Below are 22,477 nucleotides of genomic sequence, written 5' to 3'. Positions count from 1 at the left end.
AGCCAGCGGAGTGTAAATGACATTACTAACACGGCGCAGTAAGGGGTAACTCACCAGTTCTGAGGGCATACGTGCATGCGAGACCCGGCTATCCATTCATACATGCGCAGTGGAACTGAAATCTCAGACTTGGCCAGTCAATCTCACTTTGTAAAAAAAAAAAAAAAGATAAAAATATGGAAAAAAGAATATAAAATATTTTAAAATGTTGACCATTGAAAAAATGCTTTATTCAAAGAATGAAGCATTTTTCATTCATTTTCTTCTGTTATCAGCCTCCTGAGATGGTGATAACAGAATAAATGTGGTGGCGTCATCCTTGTTAAATAGGCAATTTTCCATGTAGCCAATGCACCTAGTAAAATTACTGCTGACGCTTAGCTTTTGGGTGTCATTTCTATTGATGTCAGTAGATGCACATCTTTCTAAAAGATCTTGCTGGCTCCTAGGTTTGACTTTGCATCAATTGCTTCTGCTTTTATGCACAGATTTTCCATAAATTTGCTCATTACGATACTTTTTTCCTCAAAATGATGTGCAAATCATTGCAGTCTCAGTTTAAGCAGCTATATAAATTATTCTTCATTTCTGCCTGCCAAAATATGCCTAAAGATTGTACATAAGATCTGATCGTATGGACCTTACCTTGACCTTTGAAGAGTGATCATATTTATGTACTGTACAAAAAAAACCAATTGTAAAACCATTATCTTTTTTTTGCTTTATAAATTTGCTTTATAAATGTTATCATATTAACAGCTAAACCATATGTTAATTAATTTCATAGTTCTACCTTATGTGTGAAGGTTTTCATTAGTGTTCTCAGGGTTACATTTAGTCAGCATTTTTTTTCTTAGTGCTGTTGTGCAGCTAAAAACAGGATTGTGGAGAGATTTTAACATTTGGAACAACTAAATACTACAATCTAATTTACTTCAAGAAAAAAAGTCTTTAGATTATCTAAAGCCCAAGAACAAAGTGACACACTGGTAATTCAATAAGTTAACTGGTGGCTCTATGCTTGACAGCTGTTTGACTGTACAGTAGACTTCCCCTTTATATTGAGTTTCATGCTTGGTGGTTTTCATGTCATACAGAAGTGGTTTGTTAAATAGCAGGATTGATTCCATAACATATAGACGTTACTTTACAGCTTTCAACAATACAAATACGTCTGGGCTATTGAACCAAGTTGATTAGTGGAAGGTGATCCTGAAAACAGATAACTAGCAAGGCCGCATCAGTATAACAGATAGAATTGTTCTCTCCCTATTTAAGTGCACAGTATTCAGTGAATTATTCTGCTGTCATGTACTGAAGAAAAATTATATTAATGCAAGTTTTATAAATTTAAGCTAAGCTACTTACCTGGTGGCATCCTGGGATAGAAGAAATACATGTTAGGACAATGATTATTTCCTTCTGTAATTCACACAGCTGACCTTTTTTCTGATGTATATTTTTGCAATGGTCAAATAATGACAACAAGATCCTTACCCCTTTTCTAGCCAATGATGTTTTCTAAAAATACTGCTTATTGACCGATGTATTACATTGGGTGTTACCTAACATTGCCTTTATAACTTTATGTAACAAAGTATAAGGACCTGTTAATTTAAACCAATTTCTTTGCTTCCCACAGAAAATATTGTTAGCCCTTTTCTTCTTTTCAGGCTGATTCCAAACATGTTGTTTCTGAAATGTCAAAACTTGTATTGCTTTCAGTTTGTAAACAAACTACTGTTTCAATATGTGAAACCTTTTTATTATTATAGTTTGTTATCAATAAAAAAATGAGTTGGACATTTTAGTTTGTAGTATAACAAGTTTGCCTCACTCTGAGATGTGTATACTGTCACTGCTTTCTACATTAAAATATTTTATTGAACACCTGCTGGCCAGCTAATACCCCTGCATGGACCCATTTAATTCTTAGTAAAGTTTCTTGCCAATGAAGCTTATGGCAGATCACATGAGCTTAAACGCACAGCACAAAGTGATAAATGAGCTATTTTCTCCATGAATTTTATGGAACCCAGCTGTGTTGAAGTACAGTACATTGCTCTTTCTGTGTCCTTAAAGATGCAGTCTTACTTATTATCTAGCTATTTAGCAAGTTGTTATTTAGTTTAGAATGGAGCTTGCAGGATCTTGTAAGATTCATAAAGCTACTAACAAATGACCAATATGCAGCAACCTATGCAAACCAGTTAGCTTTCATTGTTTAACTGGATGAATGAAAATAAATTGATTATTGGTTAAAATGGATTAATGTACATTTGCACTTTTGCTCTTTGTTAGAAAATAAATAATTACTGAAATTATAATATATGGCACATTTTTAAGTGCAAAAAAATTGATTACATTGCAATCGCTAGTTAAGGACTGTCTGTCATTCATTGAACCATCCATGCCAGAAAAAAACAAAAAAACAGGGACATAATTCTTAGGAGATGGCACCATCTCCAATTTTAACCAGTTACAATTGGCCATTATGTCCTCTAATTTGCCCTACTGACAGTTTTCAGCTCAGTAGCAGAGGAGAAATGGCACATGCTTACTGCTGGTCTTCCACACTTTCATCCCCTGCCTACTCTAACGTCCAGACCTACTGTACATAAAGCATGCAATAATGCTCTGATGTATGTTTATGTTCTAGATTTGGCTTTCAATAGATCGTACCTGTTGACTTGCAGAAAATTAACAATTGTCCCGACTAGTCTACCTATATACTCTTTATATTTTCTCTACATCTTGCTACTTTAAAGTCTTCCTTCAGTCTTTATACACGTATTAACTGACTGTATATTTTTTGTTATTTTAAGGGATATCTTTTTACAGTGGCTTATTAACCCAAATTTACCTTTTGTCATATATTGTAATGCCTAATTCATGACATTGATTGTATTAAAATAGGTGTCCTTGGTATACAAAATAGTGTCAAATTACAATCCTTACAACACTATTATTACCACTTGAAGGAAGTGGGACTACTTGGGGAGGACAAACTAAGGCCGGTTACTAACTCACATTAAGAAAAAACGCCAATGACACAGTGTGTCAATCATGATAGCGAATGACATGCAATGTGCAATCAGTGTATAGCTAGGAGAGAGGGGGCAATAGATGATACTGAATTAATAGACCAGGCAGTGTCCACTGCCAACCACACGCACAAATAGAAGTGGAACCAATAAATTATTTCCCATATTTGTTTGCATACTTGTACTGGCTTTAAAAATGGTAGTAAGAGCATGTTTTTTAACACAATTGAGTAACTGGCCTAAATAAAAAATAAATACATTTTTATTGATGGTTAAACTGTGAGACATAATGATGAAATGAATGATTTTTAGTTGACAATATACGTTTAAGGTATCAATAACTAATTGTAACTCTAATATGCAGTGTTTTTGAAAACTTGGAGATTTTCAGCATCTAATTTGCTTTTGTACTTCTGAGCATCAGCACAAAGCACTAGTTTCAGAAACGCCGAAAACGTAGTTTGGAAACATCTCAACATGACCCCCTTTGTTTTTAAATATGCTGTGTAAGAAACACACTGACAATTTCTCTTGTTCGAGTGGAAGAATTGATGAACCATTAAACCTCAAAGAACAAATGAATCATACTGTAATATAAAATCTAGGATTTTACAGGTAGATATGTGATTGAAACAGCTTGTACACTAAAAATGCTTTGCTTTTTTTTTTTTCTTTATTTTTACTTGAAAAGCTTCTGGCAGTGCTATTGAGTCTTATTTTGATGTACTTGCAGAATAAAGGAGGTAATTCTTAATCGAAGGTTTTGAGACATGGAGATGCATCTGTAATTCACACCTATTTCTGCTTTCCCTGTAACTGCTTTCTGCTGCTTCAAAAACTGTTACATCTATGAGAATGCAATAGGACAAGAATTTAAATTAAACATGCAATGGCTTGTCTGTAGCTTATGACCTGGAGTCAAGTGGTGTCCCTGGGTAAATGCATTGATTTTTTTTCACTCGATTACCAGAGATGAGCAATGGTAGAAACAAGAAAAAAAATAGATGAAATATAGTGCAAGGGGTGCAAATTACAAGCAATTTCTTTTGCATAATTTTATTTTTTAAATGACCTCTAGCTCCGATGTATGATCTTTAATGTCAGAGAACATGTGCCCAAACAATTTAAAAGCATTTTATGGGCATTACTTATGCTATTAAATTAATCTAAATATTTTGCTGAAATAAATGTGTGATTTCTCGGCTCATAACCCGTACATATCCCAATAATCAAATCTTAAAAGAAATGTTTTAAATGGATAGCTCTGCAATTTATGCTTTCAGTAGTAATGCTCCAAAATAGTTGTGTATGCTGAATGACCAGTACCAATATGCAGGACCGGATTTAACACTGGGCATATGAGGAAGGGCTAGTGCCACTATATTTTATTTATTTATTTATTTATTATTTATATATATATATATATCACCTGCATATTACAAAACACTTTTACAGTGATTACTTATGGCCTGTGTAAATAAAGCCTTGCTATTGGATGGTGCAGGACATGTGTTGTCCAGTGTGTCTGCCTACACACTCCAAGGGTTAGATTTACTAAGCTGCGGGTTTGAAAAAGTGGGGATGTTGCCTATAGCAACCAATCAGATTCTAGCTGTTATTTTGTGGAAAGTACTAAATAAATGAAAGCTAGGATCTGATTGGTTGTTATAGGCAACATCCCCACTTTTTCAAACCCGCAGTTTAGTAAATCTAGCCCCAAGTATGTAACTGTGGCTCTGTAAATAAGTATTGAAGGAAATCTAACTCTATTTTTTTTTATTTCCTCTTTGTACTTGTCTAAGGTAAATATTACAGAAAAATATATTAAAATGTTCTTGCTATAGAATATTAAATAGAAAATAGTTCTAGTCTTTATGATGGTGGGTTAGTGGTGGCATGTGACATAATTGGGTGTGTGCACAATCATAATATAATTATTTTATTTTTTTGTCTTGGTTATCATTGGGGAGTGGTCAGGTCAGGAAAGGACTGAAAAGAGAGAGCAAACACAACCCCCTGTGTTTGCTCATAGCCTGCGCAAAGAGTTCACATAAGACAATGGGGTAAATGTATCAAGCTGAGAGTTTTCAGGCGGGTTTGAAAAGTGGAGATGTTGCCTATAGCAACCAATCAGATTCTAGCTGTCATTTTGCATTTTGTAGAATGTACTAAATAAATGATAGCTAGAATCTGATTGGTTTTTCAAACCCGCTGGAAAGCTCTCAGCTTGATACATTTACCCCAATGTCTAGCATATGCACTCCCTTGTGCTAGGCAGAATTATGCAAATTAACTTACTACAGTCTGTTTTAAAAGGACTTCCCAATGTTAGTCTGTTTTTTTTCAATGCTTTTTTTAACAACTTTTTCTGTATGGTTGTATTCAGAGGCAGGAAAAGTGCTGATTATAGGAAGTTTTCCTTATTTAGGAATGTTTTGCCTTTAAAAAAAAACAAAACACTTTTTTTTTATGAATTGTAGTATGCAAAACTTTCAAAGTAAATCACATTGTTATTAGTTTTTTTAATTTACTTCACATAAACATATAGATGGTTTGTGCCAGTACAACAGACAATTCGTGTCTCTGGCTGCTGTGAGGCTGAGAGCTATGGAACATATTTTAAGGTCTGTCAGTTGCCGAAAGATTGACATTTACTGTTATTCTGAAACCTGTTTTTTTTGACTATTTTTGTAAAGTGATTGTGTTATGAATGTCATACTAATGTGGGGGGTGAGAATATATGATATATAAATGCATAAAGGTACTTTAATCGACTTGGAGCAAATGATTATGGAGGCCAACATGCACCTTGTCAGATTCCTGCACGTTAATAAAAGTATAGTTTACAATGAGTGACGGTAAGTTTTACAGTGGTGTCAGTTTGCATTATTCATCATGTAGTATGTTATCTTATATTTTACCATTAGGTGAAAGAATGTACGTATGCTTGTGAATCAATGTAGTTATTACTTGATAATTGGCATACTTCAATAAAATTGAAGGGTCCAAATTGTTGTAAAAGGTTTATTTTGTTGTTTTGTTTTGTTTTGTTGTTTTCATCTATAATAAATATTTGGCCTGTCAATGCAGCACAAGAGATTAATCTCAAAGCCTGCGATTTTTGTCTTAATTAGAATTCATTTGCTTAATTGTCAGTATAATCCGAACAATTCCTGTTTGCACTAACTCCAACAATGTTGTTTTCTGCTGTTTGTACTTTAATTTACATTTCGATTATAGTTTATGAGCAGGATAAACCCTTGTTTGAATATTCATTAGTATCTGAATTTTATTATACTTTATGAAAAAGGTTTTTTTTTTTAATGTAATTAAATAATTGAAGTCACTCTGTGAGAGACTGATCAAATGTGGTGTGGTGTTATTTGATACTTGCTAAAAAATGTTTTTATTTTTTATCATCTTGCCTTGCAACAGCTCCGTCTCAAGTAAGTGGGGTAATGAAGGAGAGAGTGTTACAGCGCATTGTCGATCTATCCTGGCAGGAGCCTGAACATCCCAATGGAGTCATCACAGAATATGAAATCAAGTATTATGAGAAAGTAAGAGCCGTTAGCACATAGAACATTTTACTTTATATTAGAATCATAAAAACAAAACTACAGTTTTAGTAAATAACTAGTACATGTTCTACATCACTGATTTGTGCTTTTTTTTTTGCTTATTTATCTTATGTTCCAAAATAAATGCAATGCTATAAAAACAATGAGTTTTTTGTCACATGTGCAAGGAGCTGTGATCATGATATAATGTACTGTCTACATTACACCTATTATCTTTTCAACTGTTCACTTTTTGATCACTATTTTTCAGTTTATCTTCTCTTAAAGCAGCACTAACGGCAAAAATGAAAATAAAGATATCAAAGAGCATTCTTAGAGGTTCTTATTACACTTTTCGGGGCATCTGCCAGGAGAAATTTAATTTCTCCTGCTTTTTCTTTCCTAACAGAATAATGCTGTGTAGCCCATTAAAAGAAAATATTACTAAAGAGTTTCAAAGACCATGGTCAGAAATCTGCCTGATTGCTTGGAGAATCCACCAATAAATTCCATAGCTTTGTAGTGTCATGGAGACCAGAGGATATCTTGATATAGAGAAAGTTGTAAATGTGTAATGGGATCACATATCTCTCAACAGTTCAAATGGCCAAAAGAAACTTTAAGACTGACCCACATTTGTTTGTATATATAGGCACATCTGCTTGCTCCCGTAAGGCTTTGAAATACAAATTAGCACAGTTTAATGTATTCAGCTAGATTAAAACACCACAGCACAAACAATATATCACAACAGTATGAAAATAGATTACAATATAGGCAAATGCTATAGAAGTGTTAATATAAAGTTAATAACATCTTTGTTTTTAGTTTTTTTGCTGAAAATTTAAGGACAATTTGATAAAAGTGGCATTTTTTTGGTGCTAATTTAAAACCACAGACAATTTTGCTGACTGGCATGTCATTTGCAGTTTGTAATATTAAAGTTCTGATATGTTTAAAGAATGTTGTTCATTTAACAACATTATTAGACACATTTCCCCACTATTCCACTTTTTATTTAACCAGAAAGATAAATATATCAGAATCAGAGGAGCAGTGTAATAGAAAACAGGAGCAGGGGCATTGAATCCAAACATAGTACTGTCCCTCCAAAACAGGGTCCCTTCGGTGATATGAGATAAGAGTATGACTATACTTATACTAACACTACTGCAATAGTAAATGATCTATTGAACACATCTTAAACCAACATGAAGAAGCCTTATGTGAAAAAGTAAGTATAACTATAGTGCTTTCATTTGAATAAAGAAGTTAATTCGTAGCAGGCGCTGCTAATCATGTGCACTCTTTTATTTGATTGCTAGAAAGTGCTACCAACCCTATATAAGTAGAACCTTTGGCAGTCTGGAGAATGCTGGTTTTTGCTAACTTCTTTTGCTAACCACCTTTTCCTAAAAGCCTTCCAGTCTCATGCCTAAACTCCCACTGGTCGGCTTCCTCTCTTTCTCATCCCTTTTTCCCTTCTCCCCCTTCCTCGACTCCGTCTTCGTCTCTCCCGTCTCATCCATGTACCTGTCTGTCTTCCCCTCCCTTTAGATTGTACGCTCCTTTGAGCAGGGCTCTCCTACCTCCTGTTTCCATCACTTTTAACTGCGCTCTCCAGCTACTCAGTTCACCTCCTCTCTTACCCTCTGCCCTCTGTCTCCTCTCGCTTCTCTCCGCTCCCCTCAGTGACTCTTTACCTGTCATCCGTGCCCACCCTCTTGGGCCATAGTTACCTGCCTGTACTCACTTTCCCCTCCCTCTCTTTCTTGCTGTGACTGAGCCCCCAGAGTTATAGTGCTTACTGTTACTTGTACTGTGCTGTTTCACCTTGTACTTTGCCATTGTTTGTCCTTGTACGGCGCTAAGGATACTTTGTGGCGCCCTATAAATAAAAATTAATAATAATAATAATAATAATAATAATAATAACTCTGTGACAAAAGAAAATACATCTGTAATGAGCTCATATAATCATAGGTTATATATAAGGCAACTTCCAAACAATCATTCTACAGTGAGAACAATTATTTACAAAGGGAGAACATTGAAGACAAATACAAAGCTTCCAGTTAGTGGGCATCCCAAGAAATTCACTTACAGTCAAACCAAACATTGTGAAGAAGCCAAAAGCTACAGCCACAGATCTATAGGTATTTGTCAACACCGTAAATATTGAAGTTCATGACTCTAGCATAAAAAAAGATTGAAAAACTTTCATAAAAATGTAACAAGGTTAAAATTCCCTTCTATTAAAATAAAAACCACAGTATGACTGTTGTTTACTCTTACTGCATAATGCTCTGTTTGAAAACAATTTGCAGAGTATCACAAGAACCTCATTAAGCACTGTGTTGGAGTGGGTGACGATTTGAGGCTGCTTTGCAGCCACGTGTCCTTGGCATCTCGCAACCATTGAGTCTAGCATGAACTCCTCTTTATACCAGAGTATTCTACAGGAAATTGTGACACCACCGTCCGACATCTGAAGTTTGGCTGGAATTGCAACAGCACAATGATCTAAACACACCAGCGAATCTACAACTTACTAACTGAAAACAAAAAAATCATGGTTTTGGAATAGCCAAGTTAAAATCCATTGGATCTAAATAGAGCAGTGCATAATGAGTGCCCTAGAACACTTATGAGTTGATGGAGTGTTGTAAGGAGTGGGCCAAATATCATCCAATATGAGAAAATCATTACTTAAAGGTACTGATGCTAAAGGTGGTTCTTCAAGTTACTGAATCATGTGCTGCACTTTTTTTCACACATATTATTATTATTATTATTATACTTTATTTGTTAGGCGCCACAAGATTTCCGCAGCGCCGTACACCATACAGACAGTACACTATACAGGGTGAAACAGTACAAAACAATAAACAGAGATACCAGTACTTCAGGAACTCCAGGCAGGTTAAAGCAATAAACACGGAGCAGAAGAACAGGTGAGGAGACAGGAGGAAAGAGGGCCCTGCTCAAGTGAGCTTACATCCTAAGGGAGGGAAAACAGAACAGGCACAAGGGGAGCTAGATGAGGCAAGGGAGAGAGCGAGTGGAGGAGATGAAGGGGTTATGGGGAAGGTTGGTAGGCTTTAAGGAAGAGGTGGGTTTTCAGTGCACGTTTGAAGGAGCACAGAGTAGGAGAGAGGCGGATGGAACGAGGGAGGTCATTCCAGTGAAGGGGGGCAGCATGGGAAAAATCTTGGATTCTGGAGTGGGAAGAGGTGATAAGTGTGGAGGAGAGGCATTGATCATTGGCTGAGCGAAGGGAGCGGGCAGGAGTGTGAATGGAGAGGAGGTTAGAGATGTAGGGGGCTGTAAAGTGGGAGAGAGCCTTGTAAGTGGTGGTGAGGAGTTTGAAAAGGATTCTGTAGGGGAAGGGAAGCCAGTGTAAGGCGAGGCAGAGGAGGAGTGTCGTGAGAGGAAGATGAGTCTTGCGGCCACATTGAGTACAGAGCGGAGGGGGGAGAAATGTGAGTGGGGGAGGCCAGTGAGGAGGAGGTTGCAGTAATCCAGGTGGCAGATGATGAGTGCATGGATGATAGTCTTGGCAGCATCCTGAGAGAGAAAGGGACGGATGCGGGCGATGTTTCGAAGTTGGAAGCGACAGGCTTGGGCAAGGGAGTGAATATGGGGGGCAAAAGAGAGAGAGGAGTCAAGGGTGACACCCAGACAGCGGAGTTGGGTGACAGAGGAGATGGTGGTGTTGTTGACGACAAAAGAGAGGTTATGGTGGGATGGGAGTCTGGATGGAGGAAAGACAATGAGTTCCGTTTTAGAGATATTGATTTTGAGAAAATGCGCAGACATCCAGGAGGAGATGGCGGAGAGGCAGTCAGATACACGAGAGAGGAGGGTGGAAGAAAGATCAGGGGAGGAGATGTAGAGTTGAATATTGTCAGCATAAAGGTGATACTGAAGACCGAAGGAGGAGATGAGAGCACCAAGGGAGGAAGTATAGAGCGAAAAAAGTAGAGGGCCGAGGACAGAGCCCTGTGGGACTCCTACAGGGAGAGGGTAGGGGGAGGAGGAGGAGCCGGACGTGGATACAGAGAAGGAGCGGTTAGCGAGGTATGAGGTGAACCAGGTGTGGACAGATCCAGAGAGGCCGAAGGAGAGAAGAGTTTGCAGCAGGAGGGGGTGGTCCGCGGTGTCAAAGGAGGATTAGTAGGGAGAAGTGACCCTTGGATTTAGCTGATAGGAGGTCGTTAGTAACCTTGGCCAGGGCAGTTTCGGTGGAGTGAAGAGGACGGTAGCCAGATTGGAGGGGGTCGAGGAGAGAAAAGTCAGAGAGGTGTCTGGCGAGGCGGCAGCAGACAATCCGCTCCAGTAATTTGGAGGCATAGGGGAGCAGTGAGATAGGGCGATAATTAGCGAGAGAGGTCGGGTCAAGATTGGGTTTTTTAAGGATAGGAGAGATAAGAGCGTGTTTACAGGAGGAGGGGACTACACCAGAGGAGAGTGATAAGTTGAAGAGGTGTGCGAGGTAAGAGCAGACGGTGGGAGAAAGAGAGCGAAGGAGGTGGGAGGGGATGGGATCGAGCGGGCAGGTGGAGGGAGGAGAGGAAAGAATAAGGGAGCGAACTTCTTCCCCAGATGTGGGGCAGAAGGAGCACCAGAGTTGGTTGCTGGAGGGAGGCGAAGCGATGAGTGTGGCTGGAGAAGGGGAGGAGGAGGTGTTCAGTCTGATGGCCTCAATTTTGGATGAGAAAAAGGTGGCAAAATCAGTAGCTGTGAGAGGGAGGGCGGGACAGGAGGGGGAGGGGGGCAAAGGAGGGAGTTGAATGTGGCAAAGAGGCAGCGGGGGTTGGAGGATTGAAAAGAAATGAGGGACTTAAAGTAGGATTGTTTAGCGAGGGAGAGGGCGGAGCAGAAAGAGGAGAGAATGAATTTAAAGTGAAGGAAGTCAGCCAGGGAACGAGATTTCCTCCAGAGGCGTTCAGCGGTGCGAGAGCACCTTTGGAGGAAGCGGGTGAGTTTGGAGTGCCAGGGTTGAGGAATAAAGCGGCGCCTGCGGATAGCGGAGGCCGGGGTAACAGCATTGAGGGCAATAGTGAGGGAGAAGTTGTAGAGAGAGGACGCCTGGTCAGGGCAGACCAGGGAGGGAAGAGGTGATAGTAGAGTTTCAAGAGAGGAGGAGAAAGAGGTGGGGTCGATAGCATCAAGGTTGCGCCTAGTGAGGGTGGCTTTAGGCGAGGCGGGAGTAGGGGAGGAGGACAGAGTGAAGGAGAGGAGATGGTGGTCAGAGAGTGGGAAGGGAGAGTTGGAGAAGTCAGAGAGATCACAGAGATGAGAGAAGACAAGGTCGAGGGAGTGACCAAGACAGTGAGTGGGGGAGGAGGTCCACTGAGTGAGGCCAAGAGAGGAGGAAAGGGCAAGAATTTTGATGATGGCGGAGTCGGAAAGGTTACATAGCTTCTTCACGTTCACATATTTTTTGTTGAATAAATAACAAATAATAAAATTCAATCTGTTATGGGTTATTTGTTGCCTCAGCGTAGATTAATCAAATTTTAAGACTTGGTCAAATATATGACCTCAGATAACTTGGAAGATACAAAAGAGCTGCATACTCTACAACCCGATGCTATCCAATTATGTTGTCACGGTTGAATACTCTGGACTCTTGGACCTGCCCAACTTGGTGCTACTCCCAGCAGGGCGCGGAGTCTAATGGATGGATGGTGTTCACCAGGGATCACCGCAAGGTGATTTGGGCTTAGCGGCATCCGCCTGCAGGTTGCGGTCCCTACCAGGAGTGTCAGGCGGGATCCCAGGGGAGTAGGTGTAAGTGGTATGCAGACACACTGGGGATATTGGGATGTAAGCTCTACAACCAAGCAGCAGAGTGAAGACAGATGCAGGATGAACAATACAAGTAGTGATTTAATGATGACTATAGTTTTGAGCAGAACAGTTTGTAGTATATTGACACAAGGAGAATAATAGCAATGTGTACAGTTCCACTAGCAGTGTAACAGGAGTAAATACAGCTTAGCAGTATAATGGCATAATTAAGAGTAGTGGTAGCATGAACAGTCCAGCAGCAGAATGGTAGCGACAAGTGCAGCTTAAGTATTTGGGACCACAATATGGCAGCACGATAGGAGAGATACAGATAACAGTCCAGCCAGCAGGGTAATAACGATAAGTGCAGCCTGAGTGGAATAACCTGTAATACAGCTATGCAAACAGAGACAAATGCAGCAGGAACAGTCCAGCCAACAAAGGCAGATGAAATCAAGCAGCTTGAGAGATACAGCCTGCAGTGCAGCCAAGCCACAGGGACGGATGCAGAGTAGATGATCCAGACAGCACGATAATGGAAATTGATGTGACTTAAGTGGAGGAGCCTGTGGAGCAGTGACACAACGGAGACAGGTGTAGCTTGAGCAATGCAGCCCGTGGAGCGGTAACACGGCAGAGTCAGGTGTAGCTTGAGCGGTACAGCCCATGGAGCAGCAACACAACGGAGACAGGTGCAGCTTCAGCGATATAGCCTGTGGAATAGCAACACAGCAGAGACAGGTGCAGCTTGAGCGGTATAGCCCGTGGAACAGCAACTCAGCAGTGACAGGTGCAGCTTGAGTGGTATAGCCCATGGAACAGCAACACAGCGGAGACAGGTGCAGCTTGAGCGGTATAGCCCGTGGAACAGCAACACAGCGGAGACAGATGCAGCTTGAGCTGTAAAGCCCGTGGAGCAGTGACACAGCGGAGACAGGTGTAGCTTAAGCAATGCAGCCCGTGGAGCGGTAACACGGCAGAGTCAGGTGTAGCTTGAGCGGTACAGCCCATGGAGCAGCAACACAACGGAGACAGGTGCAGCTTCAGCGATATAGCCTGTGGAATAGCAACACAGCAGAGACAGGTGCAGCTTGAGCGGTATAGCCCATGGAACAGCAACTCAGCAGTGACAGGTGCAGCTTGAGTGGTATAGCCCATGGAACAGCAACTCAGCAGTGACAGGTGCAGCTTGAGTGGTATAGCCCATGGAACAGCAACTCAGCAGTGACAGGTGCAGCTTGAGTGGTATAGCCCATGGAACAGCAACACAGCGGAGACAGGTGCAGCTTGAGCGGTACAGCCCATGGAGCAGCAACACAACGGAGACAGGTGCAGCTTCAGTGATATAGCCTGTGGAATAGCAACACAGCAGAGACAGGTGCAGCTTGAGCGGTATAGCCCGTGGAACAGCAACTCAGCAGTGACAGGTGCAGCTTGAGCGGTATAGCCCATGGAACAGCAACACAGCGGAGACAGGTGCAGCTTGAGCGGTATAGCCCGTGGAACAGCAACACAGCGGAGACAGACGCAGCTTGAGCGGTATAGCCCGTGGAACAGCAGCACAGCAGAGGCACTGACGATCCAAGTAGACACACAGGGAATAGGCAAGGTCCTAATAAGACAGGTAACTTGATCAACAGGCCCAGAAGAAAGGGAGGAAGTGCCTTTTCAAGTTTAGAGCCAGAACCAAGAACCAATAGGAAACTTGCAACGGACAGACGGGTACTACGTCTGCGCATGTGCGGATCCAACGCCGGGAGCTGAGGTATGCTTAATGAGGGACAGGTGAGTGTCTTGGTCTTCGGTTATGGAACCCGAATGAGAGCCGTGTGACATATTTCCAGGAAAAAGGATATGTATTTTTGCCATACAACAGAATCTATGTATCTTTCATGGAAGCTGAGGTCAAAAAAGCTTTGGAGCCTCCTGTTGTACAACCCTGCAATTCAGTACAGGTTTCCTTTCTTGCAGAGGTATTTCCATAGCTTAGCTGTGTCTGAAAGACATGTATTATAAATTATTTCACTCTCTGCATAGCTTGTGTTCCCAATTTTACTGCACCATAGCTGACTTTGCTGTACTAACCAAAGGCATGCATTACCAATGATTTTGTTCAATAAATACCGTGTAGCCAAAATTGTGCTTGTTGTACCTCTGTTGTACACTTTTTCTATTATCAGTAACTTGTTGATTTTTTTTATTTTTATATTTGGGGCTAGATTTACTAAGCTGTGGGTTTGAAAAAGTGGGGATGTTGCCTATAGCAACCAATCAGATTCTAGCTGTCAATTTGTAGAAGGTACTAAATAAATGAAAGCTAGAATCTGATTGGTTGCTATAGGCAACATCCCCAGTTTTTCAAACCCGCAGCTTAGTAAATCTAGCCCTTGGTGTTTTATGTACTGAAGCAAACAATCTGTTACCATTAATCAATTACCTTTCTGATATCCAAACCACTCATTGTGAGGAGCATCTCTGTATTGACCTCCACTGTAACTTAACTGTCTTGTTCCACACAATTCCTGTTATTTGTTCTGTTTATTTTACAATAAATCTCATCCTACTTGATCTCTGCAACCCATCCATGATAAATGAAATATCCTACATATCATATATAATACCGCAAAGAAATCAACTCTTGAACATAAACTTCTCAAATACTACTTTCCTACCTCATAAACCATGTAATTTGCTCCAAGGCCTGGCTTCACACCCAGCATGCTGCCTTCCATACAGTCAAGTCTATAAAGATAGAGACGCTCATTACTTGTTCTTGTACAATCCTCTGTTTTTTTTTAGCACCTGCTGTGTCCATCACATGAAATTCATCACAATTACCACAACATCACCACCTTTCTGCCTACTTGAGTCATTTTTACTCACGCCTCTCCTTCATTTGTCACCATCACCTTGAAAACCTCTTTAGACAACCTTATTTCTAAGTGGGTGCAAAGTTTTAATCTTGTAAACGTCAAGTCAGTGTCAAAAAAAATAAATAAACCATAGAAACTAGAGCTTAAATGTCCAGGTTTGGTTTTGAACGAAAAATGGTAATTTCCTTGAATGCATTGGAAAATAACAAATACAAGAACAACTATATGAACATCTGCAACATTCAGTTTTATGTTTCAGTATATATTACCCTTAGCACTTTTTTTCTTAATAAGACTGTATAATTGATGTGGGTATTATTTTACTTGGTTTACATGTCACCATATTTCTAAGACCACCCAATTAGCCACTATAGAATCTAGACATATACAAGTACACCACTCCTCTTAGTCATGTCAGAAACCCACATCTCCTCGCTGGTTTCCACTACCACTTCAATCATATTCATATTCTACATGTTAACAGTCACATGCATATTTCAGAATTGTGATGCCATCTGTTGCATCTCAACCCTAATCAACAAATACATATTTCGATGGGCATGAAGGACTTGTTCAATCCAGTTACTGATGCAAACTGCAGTTGCCAACCATTTATATAAGTAGTTTAAGCACATCACAGCATATCAGAGATATACTTTGTGTCTTTTAGGATCAAAGAGAGCGTACATATTCTACATTGAAAACAAAATCAACATCTGTTTCAATCAATAATCTTCGACCTGGAACAGTTTATGTGTTTCAAATTCGAGCTTTTACTGCTGCTGGCTATGGAATGTACAGTCCTAGGCTTGATGTCACCACGCTGGAGGAGGCTACTGGTAACATTGCCACTTTTTTCTATGTAGCAGATTTACTTGTATTTCTGAAGTATTATTTACTTTGCAAAATAAAAGATGAATTCCAATAAAAATGTTGTAGTCTTGTGTATATATATATCTCAAGAAGTCACATAAATAACAAGAGCCATGCATGCTCCTCCAGTGGAATATGTGGACATTTTCTAAAACAATCAGTTGTATTTGTGGATCTGAATTTTGGTTAGTATTATATTTAATTACATGATTCCATTTTTGTATCTTTCATATTTTGTGTGTTTTTTTGCAGCTACTGCTGTATCCAGTGAGCAGAATCCTGTTATAATAATTGCAGTGGTAGCAGTGGCTGGCACTATTATTTTAGTGTTCATGGTCTTTGGTTTCATCATAGGAAGAAGGTAAATATGGGCATTGGAGCAAACAGACCACAAAAATCAAACAAACATATTATTTTTCTGGTCTTCGATCAGTAGAAAACTTGAGCTATGATTATGATGATATTGGATCCCCCCCCCTCAAATACACTACTATTAATGCAAAGAACACTGACTATTCAGAGCCGTCTTTGTCATTAGAATCATTAATGAGTTGATACTGTGTATTTTTTTTTTTGGATGATAGTCTCAATAAAAACAGGCTGAGAACACTAGGAAAGTATTGAACTATTGACAGTTTTGTGGCGAGTAATTTTATAGAATGTTGTAACCTATGCATTTAAATGTTGTTTGGAGCTACAAAGCATAACGGATGGAGCGTGACAATGATTGTGTTGAAATTCTGATTGAATTGATGTTTAGTTGGGTGTAGAGGCTGACAGGGCCGGATTAGGATTTGTGGTGTCTCGATGGCAATTACCTTGTTGACGCCCTGCCACTTTAACTTCACTGCTCACCCAACCTGCACATGTCCCATTCAATATGTGCATATGCAGGTCTGCAAACACTGCACTGCTGGAAAGTGGACATGCACATCTCCCTGTGAACAGTTCAAGCCACTTCCTGGTACAACAAAAAGAGGTGGGTGCTGCAAGACATACAGCATTCTTAGCTTATGGGGCTGTGGGACTATTGTCCCAGTTGCCCTGCCTCTAATCTGGCTCACTGGAATGACCAGAGAGAAGACTCTGGGACAAGTTGGCCAGCTTACTTGTTGTAGGAGTTTTCTTTGGAACATATGGCATGATTATTCAAACACAAAGATGTAGATTATGCGGCTGATTTTGCCATATGTAGCCCCCCATCTGTATTGTCAATCATGTCTGCTCCTTTATATAACAATATGGGGGACTGCATACCTAGTCACAGCCAAATGCTCTCCATTGTTATAGTATCAAAAATGTCTTGTGGCATTCTTTAATATTTTGCAAAAGATAAGGGTAGAGTATCTATTTCCTCTCAAAGGTGCAGAGTGGCCTAGTGTTTAGCACTTCTGCCTCACAGCACTGGGGTCATGAGTTCGATTCCCGACCATGGCCTTATCTGTGTGGAGTTTGTATGTTCTCCCTGTGTTTGCGTGGGTTTCCTCCGGGTGCTCCGGTTTCCTCCCACACTCCAAAAGCATACTGGTAGGTTAATTGACTGCTATCAAAATTGACCCTAGTCTCTCTGTCTGTGTGTCTGTGTGTATGTTAGGGAATTTAGACTAAGCTCCAATGAGGCAGGAACTGATGTGAATCAGTTCATTCACCATGAACTGGGCTGGAAAGATTAAAAGCTCTGCGTTTTTATTTTGATGTACTGCAATTTTCTTTTCCGTTCTTGATATAAACAAACTATCTTTTTGCTTACTGTGAGTACTTAGTTGTGCTGTTTTTCTGATTTTCTTTTTCATTCAGCTCCAATACAGCACATTACTAGACATAACATTACCATTTAAAGTATGTTTTTCAGAGTATACGGCTGTAAATCAAATAGTAGGATTCCATTTGTTGTGTTTAGTGTTATTTGTACATGAGTATATTTAATAAATTGTATCCTCAGAAAATATATATAAATTCCTAATTCTTTTTCATTTTTTTCATTTTATGTTTCATAGGCATTGTGGTTACAGCAAGGCTGACCAGGAAGGAGACGAAGAGCTTTACTTTCATTGTAAGTGTTTGTTTTCTTTATTTTAGGGAAGCATTCTATATTAACTTTATCAATTCATAATAGTAATTAACCTTCTCTCTGTGATGATCTGACTTCAGTGTGTCTACAGGGCTTACTGAAGCACAGGTGAACCTGACTCCACTTAGCACATATATTTCTAAAACAAGCAGTTATATTGTTCACCTCTATAATTATTACTTTCACACCATCTTTGAGACCTCCCCTGAGAGTCAGTAATTTGAAGGTCAGTGTTAAAGTTACTGTGATCTTTGCTCGTGGTTTTGTTTTGCACAATCTCTTATCAATCAATCATAATGGGATGCAATCATTGCACATGTCCTGAAAGTGGAGCTGTTTATTCAAATATTGCTCTTAAGTACAAGAAATATGTTTGTTACAAGTCAATGGTAACATGATTTGACTAACAAGTTTCACACAAACTACAGTGTGTAACTTCTGTATTTATAATATATACAAATAATCCCCATTTACATATGAGCAAAATTGTTTTCTCTTGGCCCAGTTTGTTATTTTAGTGTTAATGTGGATTGCTATATGACAATTGCGAAATATCCCAGAAAGATGAAGCAATTATAAATAAGAGCAATGACATCATATATGAGCATCAATCTTCTGAGACAAAATGAGGACATGGAAATTAGACGAAGCATACAATTCATTTGTATTTATGACAGAAATTAAAAAAGTGCAGATGCAGTAGGCTACCATGCCTATGTTCATTGTTAATGGTGGGTGGGAATTTCAGTTTAATGTATTCCCTTACAAAACAAATTTTTACAAAATTGACTTTTAAGCTGTGTATTACTTATTGAAATAACACCTATGAAGTATAATTTAATGACATAACATCTATGTAAGTTATTGTAGGAATAGATATTGGTCTTCCCTTGCATTATAACGTTAATCTCTTTCAATGCACTGTTTTTTTTCTAAAATGCTTATGGGCATTTGCATATTGTATTCTCTTTACATTACACTTTTTATTACTTTTCTATTGTGCTGTTATTAGTTCAGATTATTTTTTTTTTTATAAAGTCAGGATGCATTTTACTGTTGGTCTTTTGGCTTTTACATAAAATAGCTTCCTCATAATACCTTATGCATTCACAATTACAAGAATCACAGCTTTAAGCAACATATTCTTGGAATAGACTGCATTTTATTTTTTGCTGATCCAGTTTGTCAGCATGCATTGAAAAGAAGGGTTGTGATTAATTTAATCTGACTGCATCAGCAGCAACAGAACACAGTAGTCACCAGCTATTTACAGTTGGTTGTGTTTTATTGTTCTTTTCTATAAAACAAGTTTTAAGTTGTATGAATGCCGTTTTATTGATTTTTTTTTCCTCATGGAAAAAAGCATTATACTTGGCTTAGTGAATTCTTTCCATACTGTACCTTATTTTTCTGTGCACTTCCTTCTCTCATTGAATCAAGCTCCTTAAAAAACAATGTCTGTGTTTACTAAAGCAATTGCAATTTACATTTTTATTTCCTCCTATGGTTTCATACCAACAATGCCTTGATATCCCAGCCAACACTATTTCATGTTGGTATGCCAGAGTAGTTCTCTCCTGTCAAAATGTTTTATGACAGCTTGAATAAAGAACCATCAGAGACCCGTTTGAGATGCACGAGGTTACTTGGAATCCGGGCCGCTTATCATAGAAAATGAGAGTGTAGCTCATTCTCCATCTGCCTGCCTGAAATCACAGAGTAGGAGGTTAACCTATTGTTTCCTATGCCCTCTCTTGCCCATTCATGTATTTTAATCACACTTACCGATAAGAGTCTGCTGGTGATAACATTAAAATAAATAACAGAATAAGTGATTAAATTATGTAAATGAAAGGCTAAAAGATAAATGAATCCTGCACCTTGTTTACAAACTGTTGCCCAACATTGTCAGAAAATTCAGATTCATCTAAATAAGGAGTCAGAAACGCAAGTCTCTCTAGGAAACTTTCATTAATTCAGTAATCTTTGTTCTGTATATTGTTTCTCACTATTGCACTCACCCTGGAAGTGTTTTGATACAATAAGATTGATTAATAACAACAACACAAGTAAAGCACTGGTTTCTGGTACCTTTCAGTGGTGTTAATCAGCATTGTCTTATGAATTTGTGTAGAAACATGAAGTTAAAGTCAAATTCATTGCAGTAAGCAGTCATAAGTAAAATAACCAGTCTTTCAATCCTTACATCATCTTCCCTTCTAAAAGATAATGTGTAGAAACAGTTAAATAATGACCGAATAAATGACTACCACCTATATATACAGTACACTTCAATTTGCATAAATGGAAGCTTGTTAATCAATATTAGGTATTTTTTTAAATTCTTTTTAGACCAGTTCTACATTTACTTTTGCAGAATGCTAATTCATTGAGGTATGCAGCAGCATAGACTTTCCAGAGTTCCAACTTCTATAATTAAACAGTGATCTTGGCTGAAGTACTCCTGCTATACAAAACTGGAGTGTATTGTGTTATGCTGTTATCTATTTTTATGGGCAATATTAGCAGCAAATTAACTGTGTCACAAACACATTTGTTAATATCCTTAAGTTATTTACTTAATGAGCATTGCTGAGGTTAAACTCCACTTTGTCAATGACCGTGTATCATCTGTCTATTAAATGATACATGCTCCTGAGACTTTAAATTGATTCATGTGTCAAATGTAGTGCACATGTCACATTCTGCTGGTGGCTGAATTATCCAGTGATTTGGTTTCTAAAAAATTCTGGATGAACTAAACATAACATTTTTCATTTGCATTCCAGCAAACCAGCCTTATAACAGTATAGGATTGTTTATGTAGCTGTTGGTAACTCATCAAATAACATTGTGCTTTATTAGCATTCTCAGTAATAACATTATTTTCAGTGAATCTTACTTAATATGCATGTCTGTACGTACTGCTGATCATGCTGTGCTTGCACATCCTGATTCTTATACTGTATGTGTTTGGTCTCATGAAACAAATGCCTTCTACCCATCAACTCTGTAACATGCAAGTCCTAGCTGATTGCACAATACGTGCCTTCCTTCATCACTGTTCTGCTTTCTGACATCATTACAGTTAAATTTCCAGGCACCAAAACCTACATTGACCCTGAAACCTATGAGGATCCAAATAGAGCTGTCCATCAATTTGCCAAGGAGTTAGATGCATCTTGTATAAAAATCGAGCGTGTGATTGGTGCAGGTAAGACAGTGGTATCTTCTTTTTTCAACATTTCCATTTAGCCAAGATTGAATCTCAGACATGATATGACAGGCAAATAATTACAAGTCATATACTGAACCTTTTTGTTTTAAGCAGCATTTCTAAATGCAGAGTAGTGTCACTTCAGCAAAACTCTGAAAAAAACGAATGATGTTGTTCTCCTGAAAGACCTTTTATGAATTTAACATTTCATCCTTTCAAGGCAAAATGTACTCTATAATGGTCTGTCCTGCCGGAAGCCCTTGTAACTAAATACAGCCCTCCATCTAAAATGTATTTCTATCCTAACATAAGAAAATAGGATTATCTTGTGTTTGAAAGAAACAGGCAGATCTGCAAAATGAATTTTTGCTTGTGATCTTGAATGTAAATTCTTTGCATAAATTATAAAAACAAAAACAAACATTGCAAATTGCAGGCATGTTGTGGGGCCTTATGTTCCTCCTTTACTCCTATTTTGTGCCCCTCACACTTTGCTTTGACTTTCAATTATATCCTTGTTTTATTTACCCTTAAATGTTTATTGATTGCCTTGATATTACTCAGATCAGTTTATATTTTGAGTTTTATTCGTACTTTAAACTAAAAATGTGCATGTTATCTAAAACAATATTATTTAATATAAAATGTAGGCTTATAATTAAATAAAAAAATATGTAACAAGTTTCAGTTTAGTAAACCTTTCATTTTCTTTCAACAGATCATGTGTGATTTGATTTTTCCTAATTGATCTGGTGTCATATGAATAACTGTCTCAAATCGCATTATAACTCTATCATCTAGTCGATGGATTTATATTGCTAAGGTGTTATAAATTCACCCATGCACTTTCATTAGCAGAGGTATAGAGTAATATAAATGTTTTACGTGTATATGGGGAATTCATTTCAACATATAAAATAACATAGGGTTTATAGTTTAAATCATAGGAAGGAAAATCACTGTGCAAATACAACTACTCTACATATTAAAATGAATGTCACACATATTTACCACTTAATCTGTAATTTTTGACTGTTACATTT

General features: G+C 38.5%; 1 protein-coding gene across 4 annotated transcripts in view; it reads left to right on the top strand.

The window, feature by feature from the left end:
• The window catches only part of EPHA7 (EPH receptor A7), a 136,500-nt gene that overhangs the window by 90,062 nt on the left and 23,961 nt on the right, over positions 1–22,477 (top strand). For 2 of the 4 annotated variants that reach the window (XM_075202792.1, XM_075202790.1), the window contains exons 6-10: positions 6,480–6,604; positions 15,944–16,112; positions 16,399–16,507; positions 18,144–18,199; positions 21,318–21,431. In XM_075202792.1, coding sequence (XP_075058893.1) covers positions 6,480–6,604; positions 15,944–16,112; positions 16,399–16,507; positions 18,144–18,199; positions 21,318–21,431 — 573 coding nt within the window. Of the gene's footprint in view, positions 1–6,479; positions 6,605–15,943; positions 16,113–16,398; positions 16,508–18,143; positions 18,200–21,305; positions 21,432–22,477 lie in introns of all 4 variants that reach the window. The other 2 variants (XM_075202791.1, XM_075202789.1) reach the window with 1 other exon arrangement.

This window comes from Mixophyes fleayi, chromosome 3 (genome assembly GCF_038048845.1).
Source record: "Mixophyes fleayi isolate aMixFle1 chromosome 3, aMixFle1.hap1, whole genome shotgun sequence".
Taxonomy (NCBI): domain Eukaryota; kingdom Metazoa; phylum Chordata; class Amphibia; order Anura; family Limnodynastidae; genus Mixophyes; species Mixophyes fleayi.
This window is presented reverse-complemented; position numbering and strand designations above follow the sequence as displayed.